This window comes from Schistocerca piceifrons, chromosome 1, assembly GCF_021461385.2.
Source record: "Schistocerca piceifrons isolate TAMUIC-IGC-003096 chromosome 1, iqSchPice1.1, whole genome shotgun sequence".
In the NCBI taxonomy this organism is placed as follows: domain Eukaryota; kingdom Metazoa; phylum Arthropoda; class Insecta; order Orthoptera; family Acrididae; genus Schistocerca; species Schistocerca piceifrons.
In genome coordinates, this window is record NC_060138.1 from 123,855,383 (window position 1) to 123,870,903 (window position 15,521).

The following is a 15,521-nucleotide window of genomic DNA, read 5'->3' on the forward strand; positions in this document are numbered from 1 at the left end:
CTTGAGTGGATCAAACTTACCAATGTAAGTAGCCAACTGCCTTGCCTCATTGAATACACCAATTCTCATCAGATCACCAAAGTTAAGCAATGTCAGACATGGCCAGTACTTGTATGGGTACACCGCATATTGTTGACTGGGATGATGGTGCAAAATCCCTGATCACATCTTTGAGCCATTGTCCTGGGTTAAATTCCAAAACTATACACAATGTCTCATGAAGTGAGGGCTGACTCTGTTGATGGTGATCTGTCCATCAGATTGGAACATTAAGCTCCTTGGCCCACTTGGTGCTATTCAAGATGAGTGGATTATGTGCTAGCACTGGGTTTCTCATTATCATCCCACACAAACAAGACACCATACTACACACACCCATTACTGTCACTTACACTTATTAGAAGCAATTAAAACACACTCTTCTCACATTTCATGAAGGAAAAGTACCACTTTGCATGAAGGATAGAAAAATTTTTCCAATTATGCAGCTGAACCTGCCCTTCTTAGCCTCTCAACAAATAATACCTTGTTTTTACCATATAGAAGCACCCCACCAGTACACAATATTTGAGTCTGCTAAGTGTGTGTGACTGTGACAACAGTCCCTTCATTCTGTTTCCTCAAATACTCTTATGTTAAGCTAATATCCTGTTGGCTGCTTTGGTTGCCACAAGTTTTGTATATATGTAAATTCGTGCACTCAGGCTTCGCAGCATGACTCCTCATCACATGCCAATAAAAAATGTCTCACAAAATTTCGTCTGGCAAGTACATACAGCAGAAAAAGGATGTTAGAGAGTGGCAATCTGGCAACACTGTAACCACATGTGTGGTAAGTGCCTCTGGCAGCACATATTAGTCGTGCTGTATAGTTTGAGCAGTGGATAGAGTTTTGGCTTAGCATGCAGGAAGTTGATGGTTCGATCCTCGGTTCGGACACATTTTTTTTATTTGCTAATTTCATTCTGACATTTCATACTATAATATACACTGCTTCTTAGGTCACATGTACCCTTAATTTACAACGTTTTGTAAAGCTGAGCATAACAAAAAAATGTTCAAATGTGTGTGAATTCCTAATGGACAAAACTGTTGAGGTCATTGGTCCCTAGACTTACACACTACTTAAACTAACTTATGCTAAGAACAACACACACACCCACTCCCCAGGGGGGACCCAAACCTCCGGAAGGAGGGGCCGCACAATACATGACATGGCACCTCAAACCACAGCCACTCCACCCAGCAAACATAACAAATACGTGGTTAGATGAATACGAAGTAGACCTGCCATTGGAAAGAATAACTACAAAAACAATATCAGTTTTGAGATGCTAAAGATGATAGCACAGCACAATAACACAACATCTACTTGTCATTTACACTACATGTAATCTGAGCGCTCAGATGTCGCACATTAGTAACCAGTGACAATAACAATGTCCATATTAATGACTGAGTGACCTTCACAATAGAATACATTGTCCTCAGATCAACAGATGTCCAAAGTAACCCCCCCCCCCCCCCCCCCCCGCCTTGCATGTCCAAACATTGCACAATCCGCCGGATCATACAGCTCAGGACCCTTAGCAGCAAAACTGCGTACACAGAAACAAGAGCAGCATGAACACACGCTACCAGTTCTTCTGCATTCATAGGTGGAGAAGAGTATACATGCTCCTTCAGGTGTCCCCACAGGAAGAAATCCAGGGGATTTATGTCAGGTGAATGCAGTGGCCATACAACTGGACCTCCACATCCGAGCTACTTCCCTGGAAATGTTCTGTCCAAATACTGTTGCACATTAATTCCAGAGTGTGAAGGTGCACCATCATGTAGTTGAACATCTTCCAGCATGTCAGGCAGATAGTTTGAGAGGAATGCATGATACCTTAGTGCAGTCAACTGGTCAGACAACATGTAGGGTCCATAACACCTGTCGCCCAATATTCCGGCCCAAAATGTACTTGATATCCAAGGTTGCAGGCGACGTGCTGGTTAACCTCAGACCAATGGTAGTCACTACACATATTGAAGACACCCTCATGCGTGAATGCTGCTTCATCCGACCATATTACGGTGTTCACGAAGTCATTGTTGGCTTCCTGTTGTTGTTGGAACCATTCACAGAATTGCATCTTCTGATGGCAATCTGCAGGATGCAGGTGTTGCATGGAAGCATAATGATAGGGGTGAAGCCCATGCTCGTGCAGCATGTAATGACAATGCATTGTGAGACACACAGCTGCCTTGCTATGCTACGTGTACTTCGCTGAGGTTCTTGGTGTACAACCTCCAGAATAGCTTCCTCAATAGCTGGAGTACAGCGAATCCGTGGATGACCTCTGTTACACGATGGTGGAAGGTGAGAAATTGACTTCTGAAGGCGCTGCTTCAGACAACAAAACACATTTTTATCTGGAGGGCATCGATGAGGATATCTAGCAGCATATTCACGAGCGGCAACACAAGCCCAGTTATGAGATTCACCAAGGACCAGAGGCATATCCATGTATTCATCATTTGTGTATGCCAAACGTCTGCCACACTGGTTTAGATGTTTACAATGAGAAAATTTGATACATGTACGCATGTACATTGGAGTCTGTCATGGGTGTGTTACTCCATTCGCAACTAGTCCCTGTCTGGTGGACAGAGCTTACAGTATAAATACGCCATCAGTCCTGCATGCTGTTCCATCTAACACACATTACCCCCCTGACAGATATTGTTCTGCATGTTTCATCCTGATATCTCTAATTGTGAAACATTCAGTTTCAAATTACACTGTTTCCTGAACAGTAATAGATGGTATGTTTCCACAATCCCATCGATAGAATAATAATAATAATAATAATAATAATAATAATAATAATAATAATAACTATGGAAGAGTTACAACTACTGGTTTATATAGGAGCACTCACTGCACTAAATATACACACTAGGCAGAGATCAGAACAAACCAACGCATAGAAGAAACCCACAAAACCAGCATGGCAACACAGGCTACAGATCAGAATAGAAAAACTGAGAAAAGACATCGGACAGCTAACACAATTTATGAAAAAGGTTAGGTAAAATCTCATAACAAGAAGCAATAGAGCAATTAGATGAAAAGCAGAAATTACAAGCATTGGCCAAACGACTTAGAAGATACAAAAAAGTGAAAATAGAAGGAAACAAAACCAAAAATTCAACACAAACCAAAAGAACTTTTATCAGACAATAGATAACACACACATTAAAATAGACAACCCACCAAACATAACAGACATGGAACACTTCTGGAGCAACATATGGTCAAACCCGGTACAACATAACAGGCATGCACGGTGGTTACAAGCACAAACAGACACATACAAGATGGTACCACAAATGCCCGAAGTGATAATTTTGCAACATGAAGTCACCTGAGCAATTAATTCTACTCACAATTGGAAAGCCCCTGGAAAAGATAAAATAGCAAATTTCTGGCTAAAGAAGTTCACCTCAACGCATTCACATCTAACTAAATTATTTAACAGTTACATTGCAGACCCATACACATTCCCTGATACACTTACACATGGAATAACTTATCTGAAACCTAAAGATCAAGCAGACACAGCAGACCCAGCAAAATATCGCCCCATAACGTGCCTACCAACAATATACAAAATATTAACTTCAATCATTAGGCAGAAATTAATGACACATACAACACAGAACAAAATTATAAATGAAGAACAAAAAGGCTGTTGCAAAGGAGCACGAGGATGTAAAGAGCAACTGATAATAGATGCAGAGGTGACATATCAAGCTAAAACTAAACAAAGGTCGCTACACTACGCATACATTGATTACCAAAAAGCTTTTGATAGTGTACCCTACACATGGTTACTACAAATATTGGAAATATACAAAGTAGATCCTAAATTGATACAGTTCCTAAACATAGTAATGAAAAATTGGAAAACCACACGTAATGTCCAAACAAATTCAAATAATATCACATCACAGCCAACACACATTAAGTGTGGAATATACCAAGGAGACCCATTAAGTCCTTTCTGGTTCTGCCTTGCTCTGAACCCACTATTCAACATGTTAAATAATACAAATTATGGATACAATATTACTGGAACATACCAATACAAAATCACACATTTGCTATACATGGATGATCTAAAACTACTGGCAGCAACAAATCAACAACTCAACAAATTACTAAAGATAACAGAATATTTGGCAAAGATATAAATATAGCTTTTGGAACAGACAAATGTAAGAAAAATAGCATAGTCAAGGGAAAACACACTAAACAAGAAGATTACATATTGGATAACCACAGTGACTGCATAGAAGTGATGGAAAAAACAGATGCCTATAAATATCTAGGATACAGACAAAAAATATGAATAGATAATACAAATATTAAAGAAGAACTAAAAGAAAAATATAGACAAAGACTAACAAAAATACTGAAAACAAAATTGACAGCAAGAAACAAGACAAAAGCTATAAATACCTATGCTATACCAATATTGACCTACTCATTTGGAGTAGTGAAATGGAGTAACACAGACCTAGAAGCACTCAATACACTTACATGATCACAATGCCACAAATATAGAATACATCACATACATTCAGCAACAGAAAGATTCACATTAATCAGAAAGGAAGGAGAAAGGGGATTTATCGACATAAAAAACCTACATTATGGACAGGTAGACAATTTAAGAAAATTCTTTCTAGAACGAACAGAAACTAGCAAAATACACAAAGCAATCACTCATATAAATACATCGGCTACACTATTGCAATTTCATAACCACTTCTACAACCCTTTAGATCACATAACATCAACAGATACGAAGAAAGAAAATTGGAAAAAGAAAACACTACATGACAAGCACCCGTATCATCTAACACAGCCACACATCGATCAAGACGCATCCAACACATGGCTAAGAAAAGGCAATATATACAGTGAGACGGAAGGATTCATGATTGCAATACAGGATCAAACAATAAACACCAGATATTACAGCAAGCATATTATTAAGGATCCCAATACCACAACAGATAAATGCAGACTTTGCAAACAACAAATAGAAACAGTAGATCACATCACAAGCGGATGTACAGTACTAGCAAATACAGAATACCCCAGAAGACATGACGATGTAGCAAAAATAATACATCAACAACTTGCCATACAATATAAACTAATAAAACAACACGTTCCCACATACAAGTATGCACCACAAAATGTACTGGAGAATGATGAATACAAATTATACTGGAACAGAACCATTATAACAGATAAAACAACACCACATAACAAACCTGACATCATACTCACCAATAAAAAGAAGAAATTAACACAACTAATCGAAATATCCATACCCAATACAATAAATATACAGAAGAAAACAGGAGAAAAAATTGAAAAATACATCCAACTGGCTGAGGAAGTCAAACACATGTGGCATCAGGATAAAGTTGACACCATACCAATTATACTATCAACTACAGGAGTCATACCACACAATATCCACCAGTACATCAACGCAATGCAGCTACATCCAAACGTATATATACAACTACAGAAATCTGTAATTATTGATACATGTTCAATTACCCGAAAGTTCCTAAATGCAATGTAACATATACCGTACAGTTAAAAGGAAGTCACACTTGATCAAGGTCTGCGTCAATGTCCATTTTTAACCAGACATAACATCTGAGACAGGAAAGAGAAATAATAATAATAATGCATTTAGATACATACTAAACAGCCTATGGTTACCAGACTCAATGTTGAAAGGCATAATTAGTGGGACCATGGTGAGAACACAAACAAATAGTAACGTAGTTCGGACATTGATTGCAAAGCGCATTGCTAGTCCTACTGGTAAAGTAAGGCCCTAACGAAATGTCTATATATAGGGGGTACAGGGGATTTCAAAATTTGGTAGAGCTTAAAATGATTTTATGCAGTGTTTTAACATGTTCTTGTTTTTGCATGTGGCATTAGTTGGGAATAGTATAACAATAAGGAGCTGCTATTTGAAGTAAGTCAATTGCCATACCACACTATTAATTTCAAGGACTAGACACAATTATCTAATGTAAGAATAAACTCTAATCTTTATCAGGATACCTTTACCACAGTGTACTGGAAATTTTTGTATTATTGATGTTTTTAATTTCATTTCAGTGACCAATCTCTTCTCTTATGGCTTGAGGCTTTAGCTGTTTATGGTGTGGCAATAGTTACTGAGACACCTAGCAGTAAAGAAGAGATTTCTAAACTTGCCAACAGAATTGCTTTTCCTCGGAAAACACATTATGGGTAAGCAACTTCTCACAATAGAACCAGATATATATCAATTTCTGTGCTTCATACACTTGGATAAATGAAAAGTGTATACACTGATCAGCCAAAGCATTATGAACACTGACCTACTACCAATATGAACCATCCAGGTGAGAGCAGTGCCACCTTGTGAGGAATGACTGGTAGTCAGACCCATGCACAATACATTTAGTATTATTGAGCGTGCTATCCATGTGTAGAATGGGAAAGGCGTGCAATCTATCTAAATTTGACGAAGCGGATTTTGCTGGCCTGGAGGCTCAATATGAGCATTTCAGAAACTTCATGATTTTTCAGGTGTTCTAGGATGCTGTGGTGAGTGTTTTCAACACGTGGCAAAAGCAAAGTGAAACCATGTCCATGTGGTTGGGCGGCCACCTCTCATTACAGACATCAGATGTTGTAGACTGGGCAAACTAGTGAAACAGGGCAGGAGGTGAACTGTGGTGGAACTAACATCAAGACTTTAATGCTGGCAGATTACAAGTGTGACTGAACACACAGTGCACCAAACACTCCTAATGATGGGCCTCCTCAGCTGACAACCCATGCATGTGCCTATGTTAACACTACAACATCAGTAACTACAACTGAAATGGGCACATGACCATTGGCACTGGATGTTGGCACAGTGGCTGAGCATTGCACAGTCTGGTGAATCTTGACACCTTCTTCGTCATGCCAATGGGAGGGCAGGAAGCCATCACCTTCCAGGAGAGCAACTCCTTGACACCTGTACTGCAGGATGGAGGCAAGATGGTGGCAGCTCCGTTATACTCTGGGGAACATTCTTGTGGTCATTCATGGGTGCAGTGGAGCTCATGCAAGGCACAGTGATGGCGAAGGAGTATTGTACACTGGTTGCAGACTATGTACACCCCTTCACAATGATCATGTTTCCTGATGGCAATAGTGTTTTTCAACAAGATAATGTCATGTCTCAAGGCCAGGAGTGTGATGGAGTGGTTTGACGAACACAGTGGTTAGTTCCAGTTGATGCACTGGTCCCCCAACTTGCCAGGTCTAAACCCAATCGAACACATCTGGTATGTGACTGAACATGATGTCAGATATCACTGCGCCCTCCCTCCCTGAGATTTACCAGAATTTTGTGACATTCATGTGCAGATGTGGTGCAAGCTCCCTCCAGTGACTTACTAAGGTCTCATTGCTTCCATGCCATCACATGACATGTCACTGCTATTATCCTACCAAAAGTGGATAATATCGGCTATTATGTCGATGGTCTTAATGTTCTGGCTCATCAGTGTACCTTCTGAACATAGCATTATTTAACTTCCACTAACTACAGATTCTAAATGTGTACTATATGTGGAATAACTTAAATACTTGATTGTAAAAGAAATTTTTTGTTAGAATTTATGGTCTTATCAAAAGTATGGATGAATTGTTCTTGTGTTGACAAGAAGAGGACAGCAGTCTGCTGTGGTCATGCAGTGGGAACAGTTGTTTGGAATTTGTTTCGTTTAATTTGGGAGAGACAAATCTAAATCATTATGTCCACAAACCAGTTTCAAACTACTGGTAACGTATTTCATATCCCCATACCTAATATCGTATCATTCTGCCAAACAATCTTTCCTTTTGGTAGAGATAACCTGTATTTAGCACATTTGATAGCAGCTTGCTAAAAGTAAATACATGAATTGCCTTTCACTGTGATACCTCAAGTTTCCTCACCACAACTTTTGTGGGCAGTATTTTAACAATCATCTGAACCATTTTATATCCTTGCCAAAGAGCTCAGAAGACCTTTATCATGATGTATTATAACTGAAATGTATGGTGGTGGGTGGGTCTCTAGTTCATAGTACTCTTAGCAAACACACTGATAATATCAAGGCAGCACAAAACACATAATCACACAACACATACACCAGATTTCTCTTTGGAGAACAAAGTAATTTTTTTCAAAAATAGCTGAGCACTTAAAATAAAAGATGAATAATAAAACATAAAAAATTATTTTTTGAATGATTTCATGACACCGTCAGCTGTCATTCTCTTTATTTCATGTACGATTGTACAATTTTGGCCTTAGGGCATTGCCACTTATCTAGAACAGAAGCATTATACATCGCATACATTAGTGACACTTATGATTTTGATTTAGGAACAAGTCATATCTGTGGATATATTAGGATCATTATAACTTACTTTATGCATGATTTTTCGTAGTCAAGTATGCCATGTATGTCATTGCTTATGTCTCCACATTATGCTCATAAAATAAATTAGAGAGGTTTTATGGTATTTTAGGAGCACATTGCTTTCAAGCAGTTGTTGTAAAGCTTTTATATATAAGGTCCATGTTTTAACCTACGTAACACTAGGAAGATTATAATTATTTTACAGAAATTTGTTAATTAACCTGCATATGCTTTTGTTCTCAATTATATTTAAGTATCGTTCATCATTGGTGTTGTAGCATCTTTTACCACAAGGAAGCAAGGGAGAGGACATTGTTATGGGTGGCCAGTATCCTTTTTCCACAACACAAAATGCACACGTGGATTAATACAGTTATTTATTTACATGAACTGGAAAATTTACTTACCTGGAACAGAGTCATTGTTTGTGGTACAAGTTCATCAGTAATAGTCCTCTTGCAGACTGATGTAAACTAGTCCTGCTATAGTCATTAACCTGTTTGCTATGCACTGTTGTAGCCTGTGACCAACTAAATCCACTCTGCAAGTAAACTGACAGATGCCAAACAGGAAGATTAAGCAAGACTGAGGGATTGAGTGAGTGAGGCCCTCCGATCAGCGGCGGCAGCCTAAATACATGCTGTCGAGAAAGTGTTGGCAGTGTGTTGCTTGTGCATGTGTCTCTTGCCTCTCCTGTGATAGGTGCACTTGATCCAGCACCTACTAATTGATTATTGCACTTCATCTTTGCCAACCAATGTACTGGCAACAGCTTACACCAGCATCTACAGCAAACTAGCTACACTGTCTTTTGGTTCAAAAGCAGACACTGAAAGTACATCCTCTTGGATGCTAAGTCCAAACAAATCAAAGGCATCTAAACGAAATATATTCTCGTTGTCTCTTGATTTCAATGCAGTAAAATTCACTGTCCTAGTGTGAGATTTGTAAGTGGCAGGCAGACTACACTGTCCAAACACTGGAATTTCCTGTCTGTTGTGACTAGTGAGGTGCTTGCTAAATTTATAATGGCACGATGAGTCTAACTGTTCATACGTGGCATGATTAAGCAAAGTTACTGAGGCACCTGTGTCTAACTGAAAGTTCACACGATGGCCAGCAATTTGTAATGAGACAAAAAGTTTGTTAGATCTCTGTAGCACAGCACTAGGGTGAGAATGAGGCACAACCTTAACCTTACTTTTGGCAGAACCTGTTGTAGGTTTGTAAAACACAAGGTTCACTGCAGGTGCACAAGCCTGTTTTCTCTGGGAGAGGGCAATATTGGCATTTTTGTGCCATTGCAAACAAACTGCTTAGACATGGCTTTTTTTTCCATACATGTAACACATTGTGTTACATGATGGGCAATCCCATTTTTATGACAAGCAAAACATCTAGGGCAAGACTTCACTAAATTCACTAGCCTGTTTACATGTCTATGTGGCTGTCCACACACCAGTGTACATGCTCATTGTTGTGACTGCTTGGGGTGGCCATGAACGGGGGGCGACTAGACCCTACAAATTGAGGCCTGGTCAAACTTATCAGCTGCTATGGCACCCGGATTATGTTTCTCTAAGATTTGCAGTACATGCGAAAGTGATGGATCAGAATATATTAAGATCTGTTTCTGTATTCTATTATCTGGGACACTGAGTGTTACTGCATCATGTAATCATTAAATCACTGTAAAAGTTGCCACAACTACACTTAAATTTACCCTTCCTAGTCATGCCTGTTAACTCTGTGCGCCATTGGCAGTATGTCTGTTCCGGTTTTTTCTGCAAGTGAAAGAACTGATATCTAGCTGCAGCTACTTGGACTTGCTGGTCAGAGTATTGAGTTAATGGAGCAATTACTTGGTCATAGACAAGTTCGTCGGGAGATGCAGCTGGGAATAGTTTTTGTATTAACCTGAACACTGGGGACCCCCCTTGGAAAGAAAGTATTGTATCTTTAAAGTACCTTGAACATGATGAACTTGACTAGGTGCTTGGAACAGAGTCAGGTATTCAGTCCATTTGTCTTCTGTTTCCTTAAATTGTCAGAACATTGGTATACTGGTCAGTGGCACTTGTTGGGCTGGTTAGTCAGTCAGTTGTGGTTGAGCAGCCAATACAGCTTGTGCAGCCAGTAGTTGTTGTACTGTCATCAGTAGGGTAGCGATTTTTTGGTTCTGATACTGAAAAACTTGTGTTAGACCCATCACATTGGCTGTCTGTGGCTGAGGCGCAGGGGTGAGGAATTCACGGTTCACACAAATATGTTACATTAAAAAGCAAGCAAAGCCTCCGAAAAGAGAAATTTGACTAGTTCTGCAGCTCCCCTTCTGGAATACATTCAAGAACACAACAAATTAGCAGATAGAAACACTTGAACATGAGCACCCCTGCAAAACACAAGAGAAGCAAGCAAAATCATCAGCCAAGTGGATTATCTTCAATTGCCACTGAATCAGCCTCGTTCGCCACTGTAGCATCTTGTACCATAAGGAAGCAAGGGAGAGTATGTTGTTATACGTGGCCAGTATCCTCTTTCTACAACAAAAATGCACACGTGGACTAATATGGTTCTTTATTTACACAAACTGGGACATTTACTTAACTGGAATAGATCCATGTTTGTGGTACAAGTAATAGTACTCTTGCAGTCTGATGTAAGCTAGTCCCACTATAGTCACTAACCTGGTCGCTGTGCACTGTCGTAGCCTGTGATAAACTAAACCCGCTCTGAGAGGAAACTCGACAGATGCCAAACTGGATGATTTGGTGAGTGAATGAGTGAGTGAGTGAGTGAGTGAGTGAGGCGGCATGTTGCTTGTGTGAGTGTCCCTGGCCTGTATATTGGTAGGCGCACTTGATCCAGCACCTACTAATTGATCTTCATGCTGCTTCTTTGCCAGCCATTGTGCTAGCAACAGCTTACACCAGCACAGATGTAAATATGATTACATGTAATTTCTTTAAAATAACTTGTAAATATCAGTTCCTTTACTGTGGGAACATGTTATTTTTCAATGGTTGGTACAAAGATCTTATGGGCTATTGTCAATTATTGTTGTGTGTTCCTTAAATTGTGTACTAACTTCCTGTTTGTCGTATATAAGGTTTTGAGCATTCTTCTCAGTTAGTTTTGTAGATTCCCAATTGGAAAAATGGTTCTGACATTCATCGTGTGTGTCTCAATAATCGCTGCAGAATTAGTGCTTCTGTAGCTGATGTATGATTTGGTATTCTTGAAACATCAAGTAATTTTGTCGGAAATAATACCTAGATATGGCCATATAAGAACTTTATTTTTCATTTGTGTCTCTGGTAAAAGTTACTTCATCTATGGGATTGGCAAGTGTTTGATTGAAATCAAACAACAGAAAATCCAGGATGGAATGTAACAATATGAGAGAAGGAAAGTTGCTACTCACCATATAGCGGAGATGCTGATTCGTGATAGGCACAATAAAAAGATTCACACAATCGAAGCTTTCAGCCATTAAGGCCTTTGTCAGCAGTAGACACACACACACACACACACACACACACACACACACACACACACACACTCACGCAAGCGCAACTTGCACACACGTCTGCAGTCTCAGAGAGCTGAAACTACACTGCAAGCAGCAGTACCAGTGCATGATGGGAGTGGTGACTGGGTGGGGGTAAGGAGGAGGCTGGGGCAGGAAGGGGGAGGAACAGTATGGTGGGAGTGGCGAACAGTGCAGTTTAGACAGAGGGTAGGAGAGAAGGTGCGAAGGAGGGGGGGAGGGGGAGGGAGGGGGTAAGTAGTGGAAAGGAGAGAAATAAAAATAAAAATAAAAATAAAAATAAAAGAAATTAAAAGACTGGGTGTGGCGGTGAAATGACAGCTGTGTGGTGCTGGAATGGGAACAGGGAGGGGGCTGGATGGGTGAGGACAGTGACTAATGAAGGTTGAGGCCAGGAGGGTTACGGGAATGTCGGATGTATTGCAGGGAAAGTTCCCACCTGCAAAATTCAGAAAAGATGATGTTGGTGGAAAGGATCCTTATGGCACAGGCTGTGAAGCAGTCATTGAGGTGAGGGGTATCATGTTTGGCAGTGTGTTCAGCTACAGGGTGGTCCACTTGTTTTTTGGCCACTGTTTGTCGGTGGCCATTCATGCAGACAAACAGCTTGTTGGTTGTCATGCCTACATAGAATGCAGCACAGTGGTTGCAGGTTAGCTTGTAGATCATGACTGGTTTCACTGCCTTTGATGTGGTAGGTAATGTTAGTGACCGGACTGGAGTAGGTGGTGGTAGGAGGATGTATGGGACGGGTCTTGCATCTAGATGTATTACAGGGGTATGAGCCATGAGGTAAGGAATTGGGAGCAGGAGTTGTGTAAGGATGGATGAGTATATTGTCTAGGTTCGGCGAACGGCAGAATACCATGGTAGGAGGGGTGGGAAGGATAGTGGGTAGGATATTTCTCATTTCAGGGCACGACGAGAGGTAATCGAAACCCTGTCAGAGAATGTAGTTCAGTTGCTCCAGTCCCAGATGGTACTGAGTTACGAGGGGAATGCTCCTCTGTGGCCGGATTGTGGGAATTTGGGAGGTGGTGGGAGACTGGAAAGATAAGGCACAGGAGATTTGTTTTTGTACAACGATGGGAGGATAATTACGGTCAGTGAAGGCTTCAGTGAGACCCTCGGTATATTTAGAGAGGGACTGCTCGTCACTGCAGATGCAACGACCATGGGTAGCTAGGCTGTACGGAAGGGACTTCTTTGTATGAAACGGGTGGCAGCTGTCGAAGTGGAGGTATTGCTGGTGGTTAGTAGGTTTGATATGGACAGAGGTACTGGTGTAGTCATCTCTGAGGTTGAGGTCAACATCTAGGAAGGTGGCTTGTTGGGTTGAGTAGGACCAGGTGAAGCAAATGGAGGAGAAGTTTTTGAGGTTCTGGATGAATGTGAATAAGGTGTCCTCACCTTCAATCCAGATAGCAAAGATGTCATCAGTGAATCTGAACCAGGTGAGGGGTTTAGGATTCTGGGTTTTTAGGAAGGATTCCTCTAGATGGGCCATGAATAGGTTAGCATAGGATTGTGCCATGCAGGTGCCCATAGCTGTACTGCAGATTTGTTTATAGGTAATGCATTCAAAGGAGAAGTAATTGTGGGTGAGGATATAGTTGGTCACGGAGACTAGGAAGGAGGTTGTTGGTTTGGAATCCATAGGGCGTCTGGAAAGTTAATGTTCAATAGCAGTAAGACCATGGGCATTAGGAATGTTAGTGTACAGGGAAGTGGCATCAACAGTGATGAGCAGGGCACCGTGTGGTAAAGGGAAAGGAACTGTGGAGAGTCGGTCTAGGAAATGGTTGGTATCTTTTATATAGGAGGATAGGTTCTGGGTAATAGGTTGAAGGTGTTGGTCTACGGGAGCAGAGATTCTCTCAGTGGGGGTACAGTAACTGGCCACAATGGGGCAGCCTGTGTGGTTGGGTTTATGGACTTTAGGAAGCATGTAGAATGTGGGAGTGCTGGGAGTGGTAAGGGTAAGTAGAGAGATGGACTCTGGGGAGAGGTTCTGGGATGGGCCTAAGGATTTGAGTAGTAACTGGAGATCCCGCTGGATTGCTGGAATGGGATCACTGTGGCATGGTTTGTAGGTGGAAATATCTGACAGCTGACAGAGTCCTTCTGCCATGTAATCCTTGTGGTTCAAAACCACAGTGGTGGAGCCTTTGTCTGCAGGTAGGATTATAAGATCGAAATCAGTTTTTAGATGGTGGACTGCAGTTCTTTCTGCAGATGTAAGGTTAGTAGGCATGTTGAGGGATTTGGGTATGATGGTGAGGCAAGGTTTGAGGATAAGAAATTCTGGAAATTTAACAGGGGGTAGTTTGGAGGCAGTGGGGGTGGATCACGGTTGGATGGAGGAGTGAACTGAGTTAGGCAAGGTTCAATGTTGGTCTTTGTTTGAGTCTGATTGGTCGGCTTGGTGGTGAAAAAGTGTTTTCACTGTAGGGATCGGGAGAAGGAGAGAAGGTCTTTAACTAATTTTGCATGGTTGAATTTGGGAGTGGGGCGAAAGGTGAGGCCTTTGTAAAGGACTGCTGATATTTCTGTGGGACTAAGGCTTCTGGAGGAAAGGTTCATGACTGTGTTGTGGGTCTGTTTAGGTTCTGAGTTCTGTGTGGTGGTGGGAGGGAGTCTCTGAGGGCGAGGTAAGTGTAGTGTGTCACATGGATCCTTCCCACCAACACCAGCTTTTCTGAATTGCGCGGGTGGTGTGTGTGTGTGTGTGTGTGTGTGTGTGTGTGTGTGTGTGTGTGTGTGTGTGTGTGTGTGTGTACTGCTGACAAAGGCCTTAATGGCCGAAAACTTTGATTGTGTGAATCTTCTTATTGTGCCTATCGCAACTCAGCATCTCTGCTATATGGTGAGTAGCAACTTGCCTTCTCTCCAAGTGTTTGATTGGTTTTATTTTTGAATAATGTGCACAAATTTTTTAGGATCACCATTACTTATAGCTACATTTTGGAGAAGATCTAGCTCTTTCTCAATTTTTTTCTAATTCAGTTGTAAGTTGTTTACTGTATGTAACATGGAATGAAAATATGCAAGCTTGTGGATAATTAAACCTCATTGTTTTACGAAAAATATCGAATATGTGCTCAGATTTGTTGTTTGAAATATTTAAATCCAAAAAGTTTATGCTCTTACTTTTTTGTCTTTTTTTCATACTGCAATTAATTTTTAATGCAAACTGAATGCATGATGTTACTCTCATCTATTGTGCTATCAAATAGGATTAAATGTCATCGAAAAATCTATAGTAAGAAAGGATATTTTGGCTGTTTGAGTGAACCTGATAAAAAATTTTTCTTCTGAAGTGTTAACAAAATTATCAACTAATGTACCTGCAAAGCATGAGCCCATTGCTACCCCTTCATTTGGAGATAAATTTTGTTTTGAAATGAAAAGTCATTGTAGGAACTGATTAACT

The 15,521-nt window shown here is 40.6% G+C and overlaps 1 protein-coding gene across 2 annotated transcripts in view; it reads left to right on the forward strand.

The window, feature by feature from the left end:
• Nucleotides 1-15,521, forward strand: part of LOC124794727 (gamma-butyrobetaine dioxygenase-like) — a 234,819-nt gene that overhangs the window by 182,836 nt on the left and 36,462 nt on the right. For both annotated transcript variants that reach the window (XM_047258324.1, XM_047258333.1), the window contains exon 5: nt 6,209-6,343. In XM_047258324.1, the coding sequence (XP_047114280.1) occupies nt 6,209-6,343 (135 nt within the window). The remainder of the gene's footprint in view (nt 1-6,208; nt 6,344-15,521) is intronic.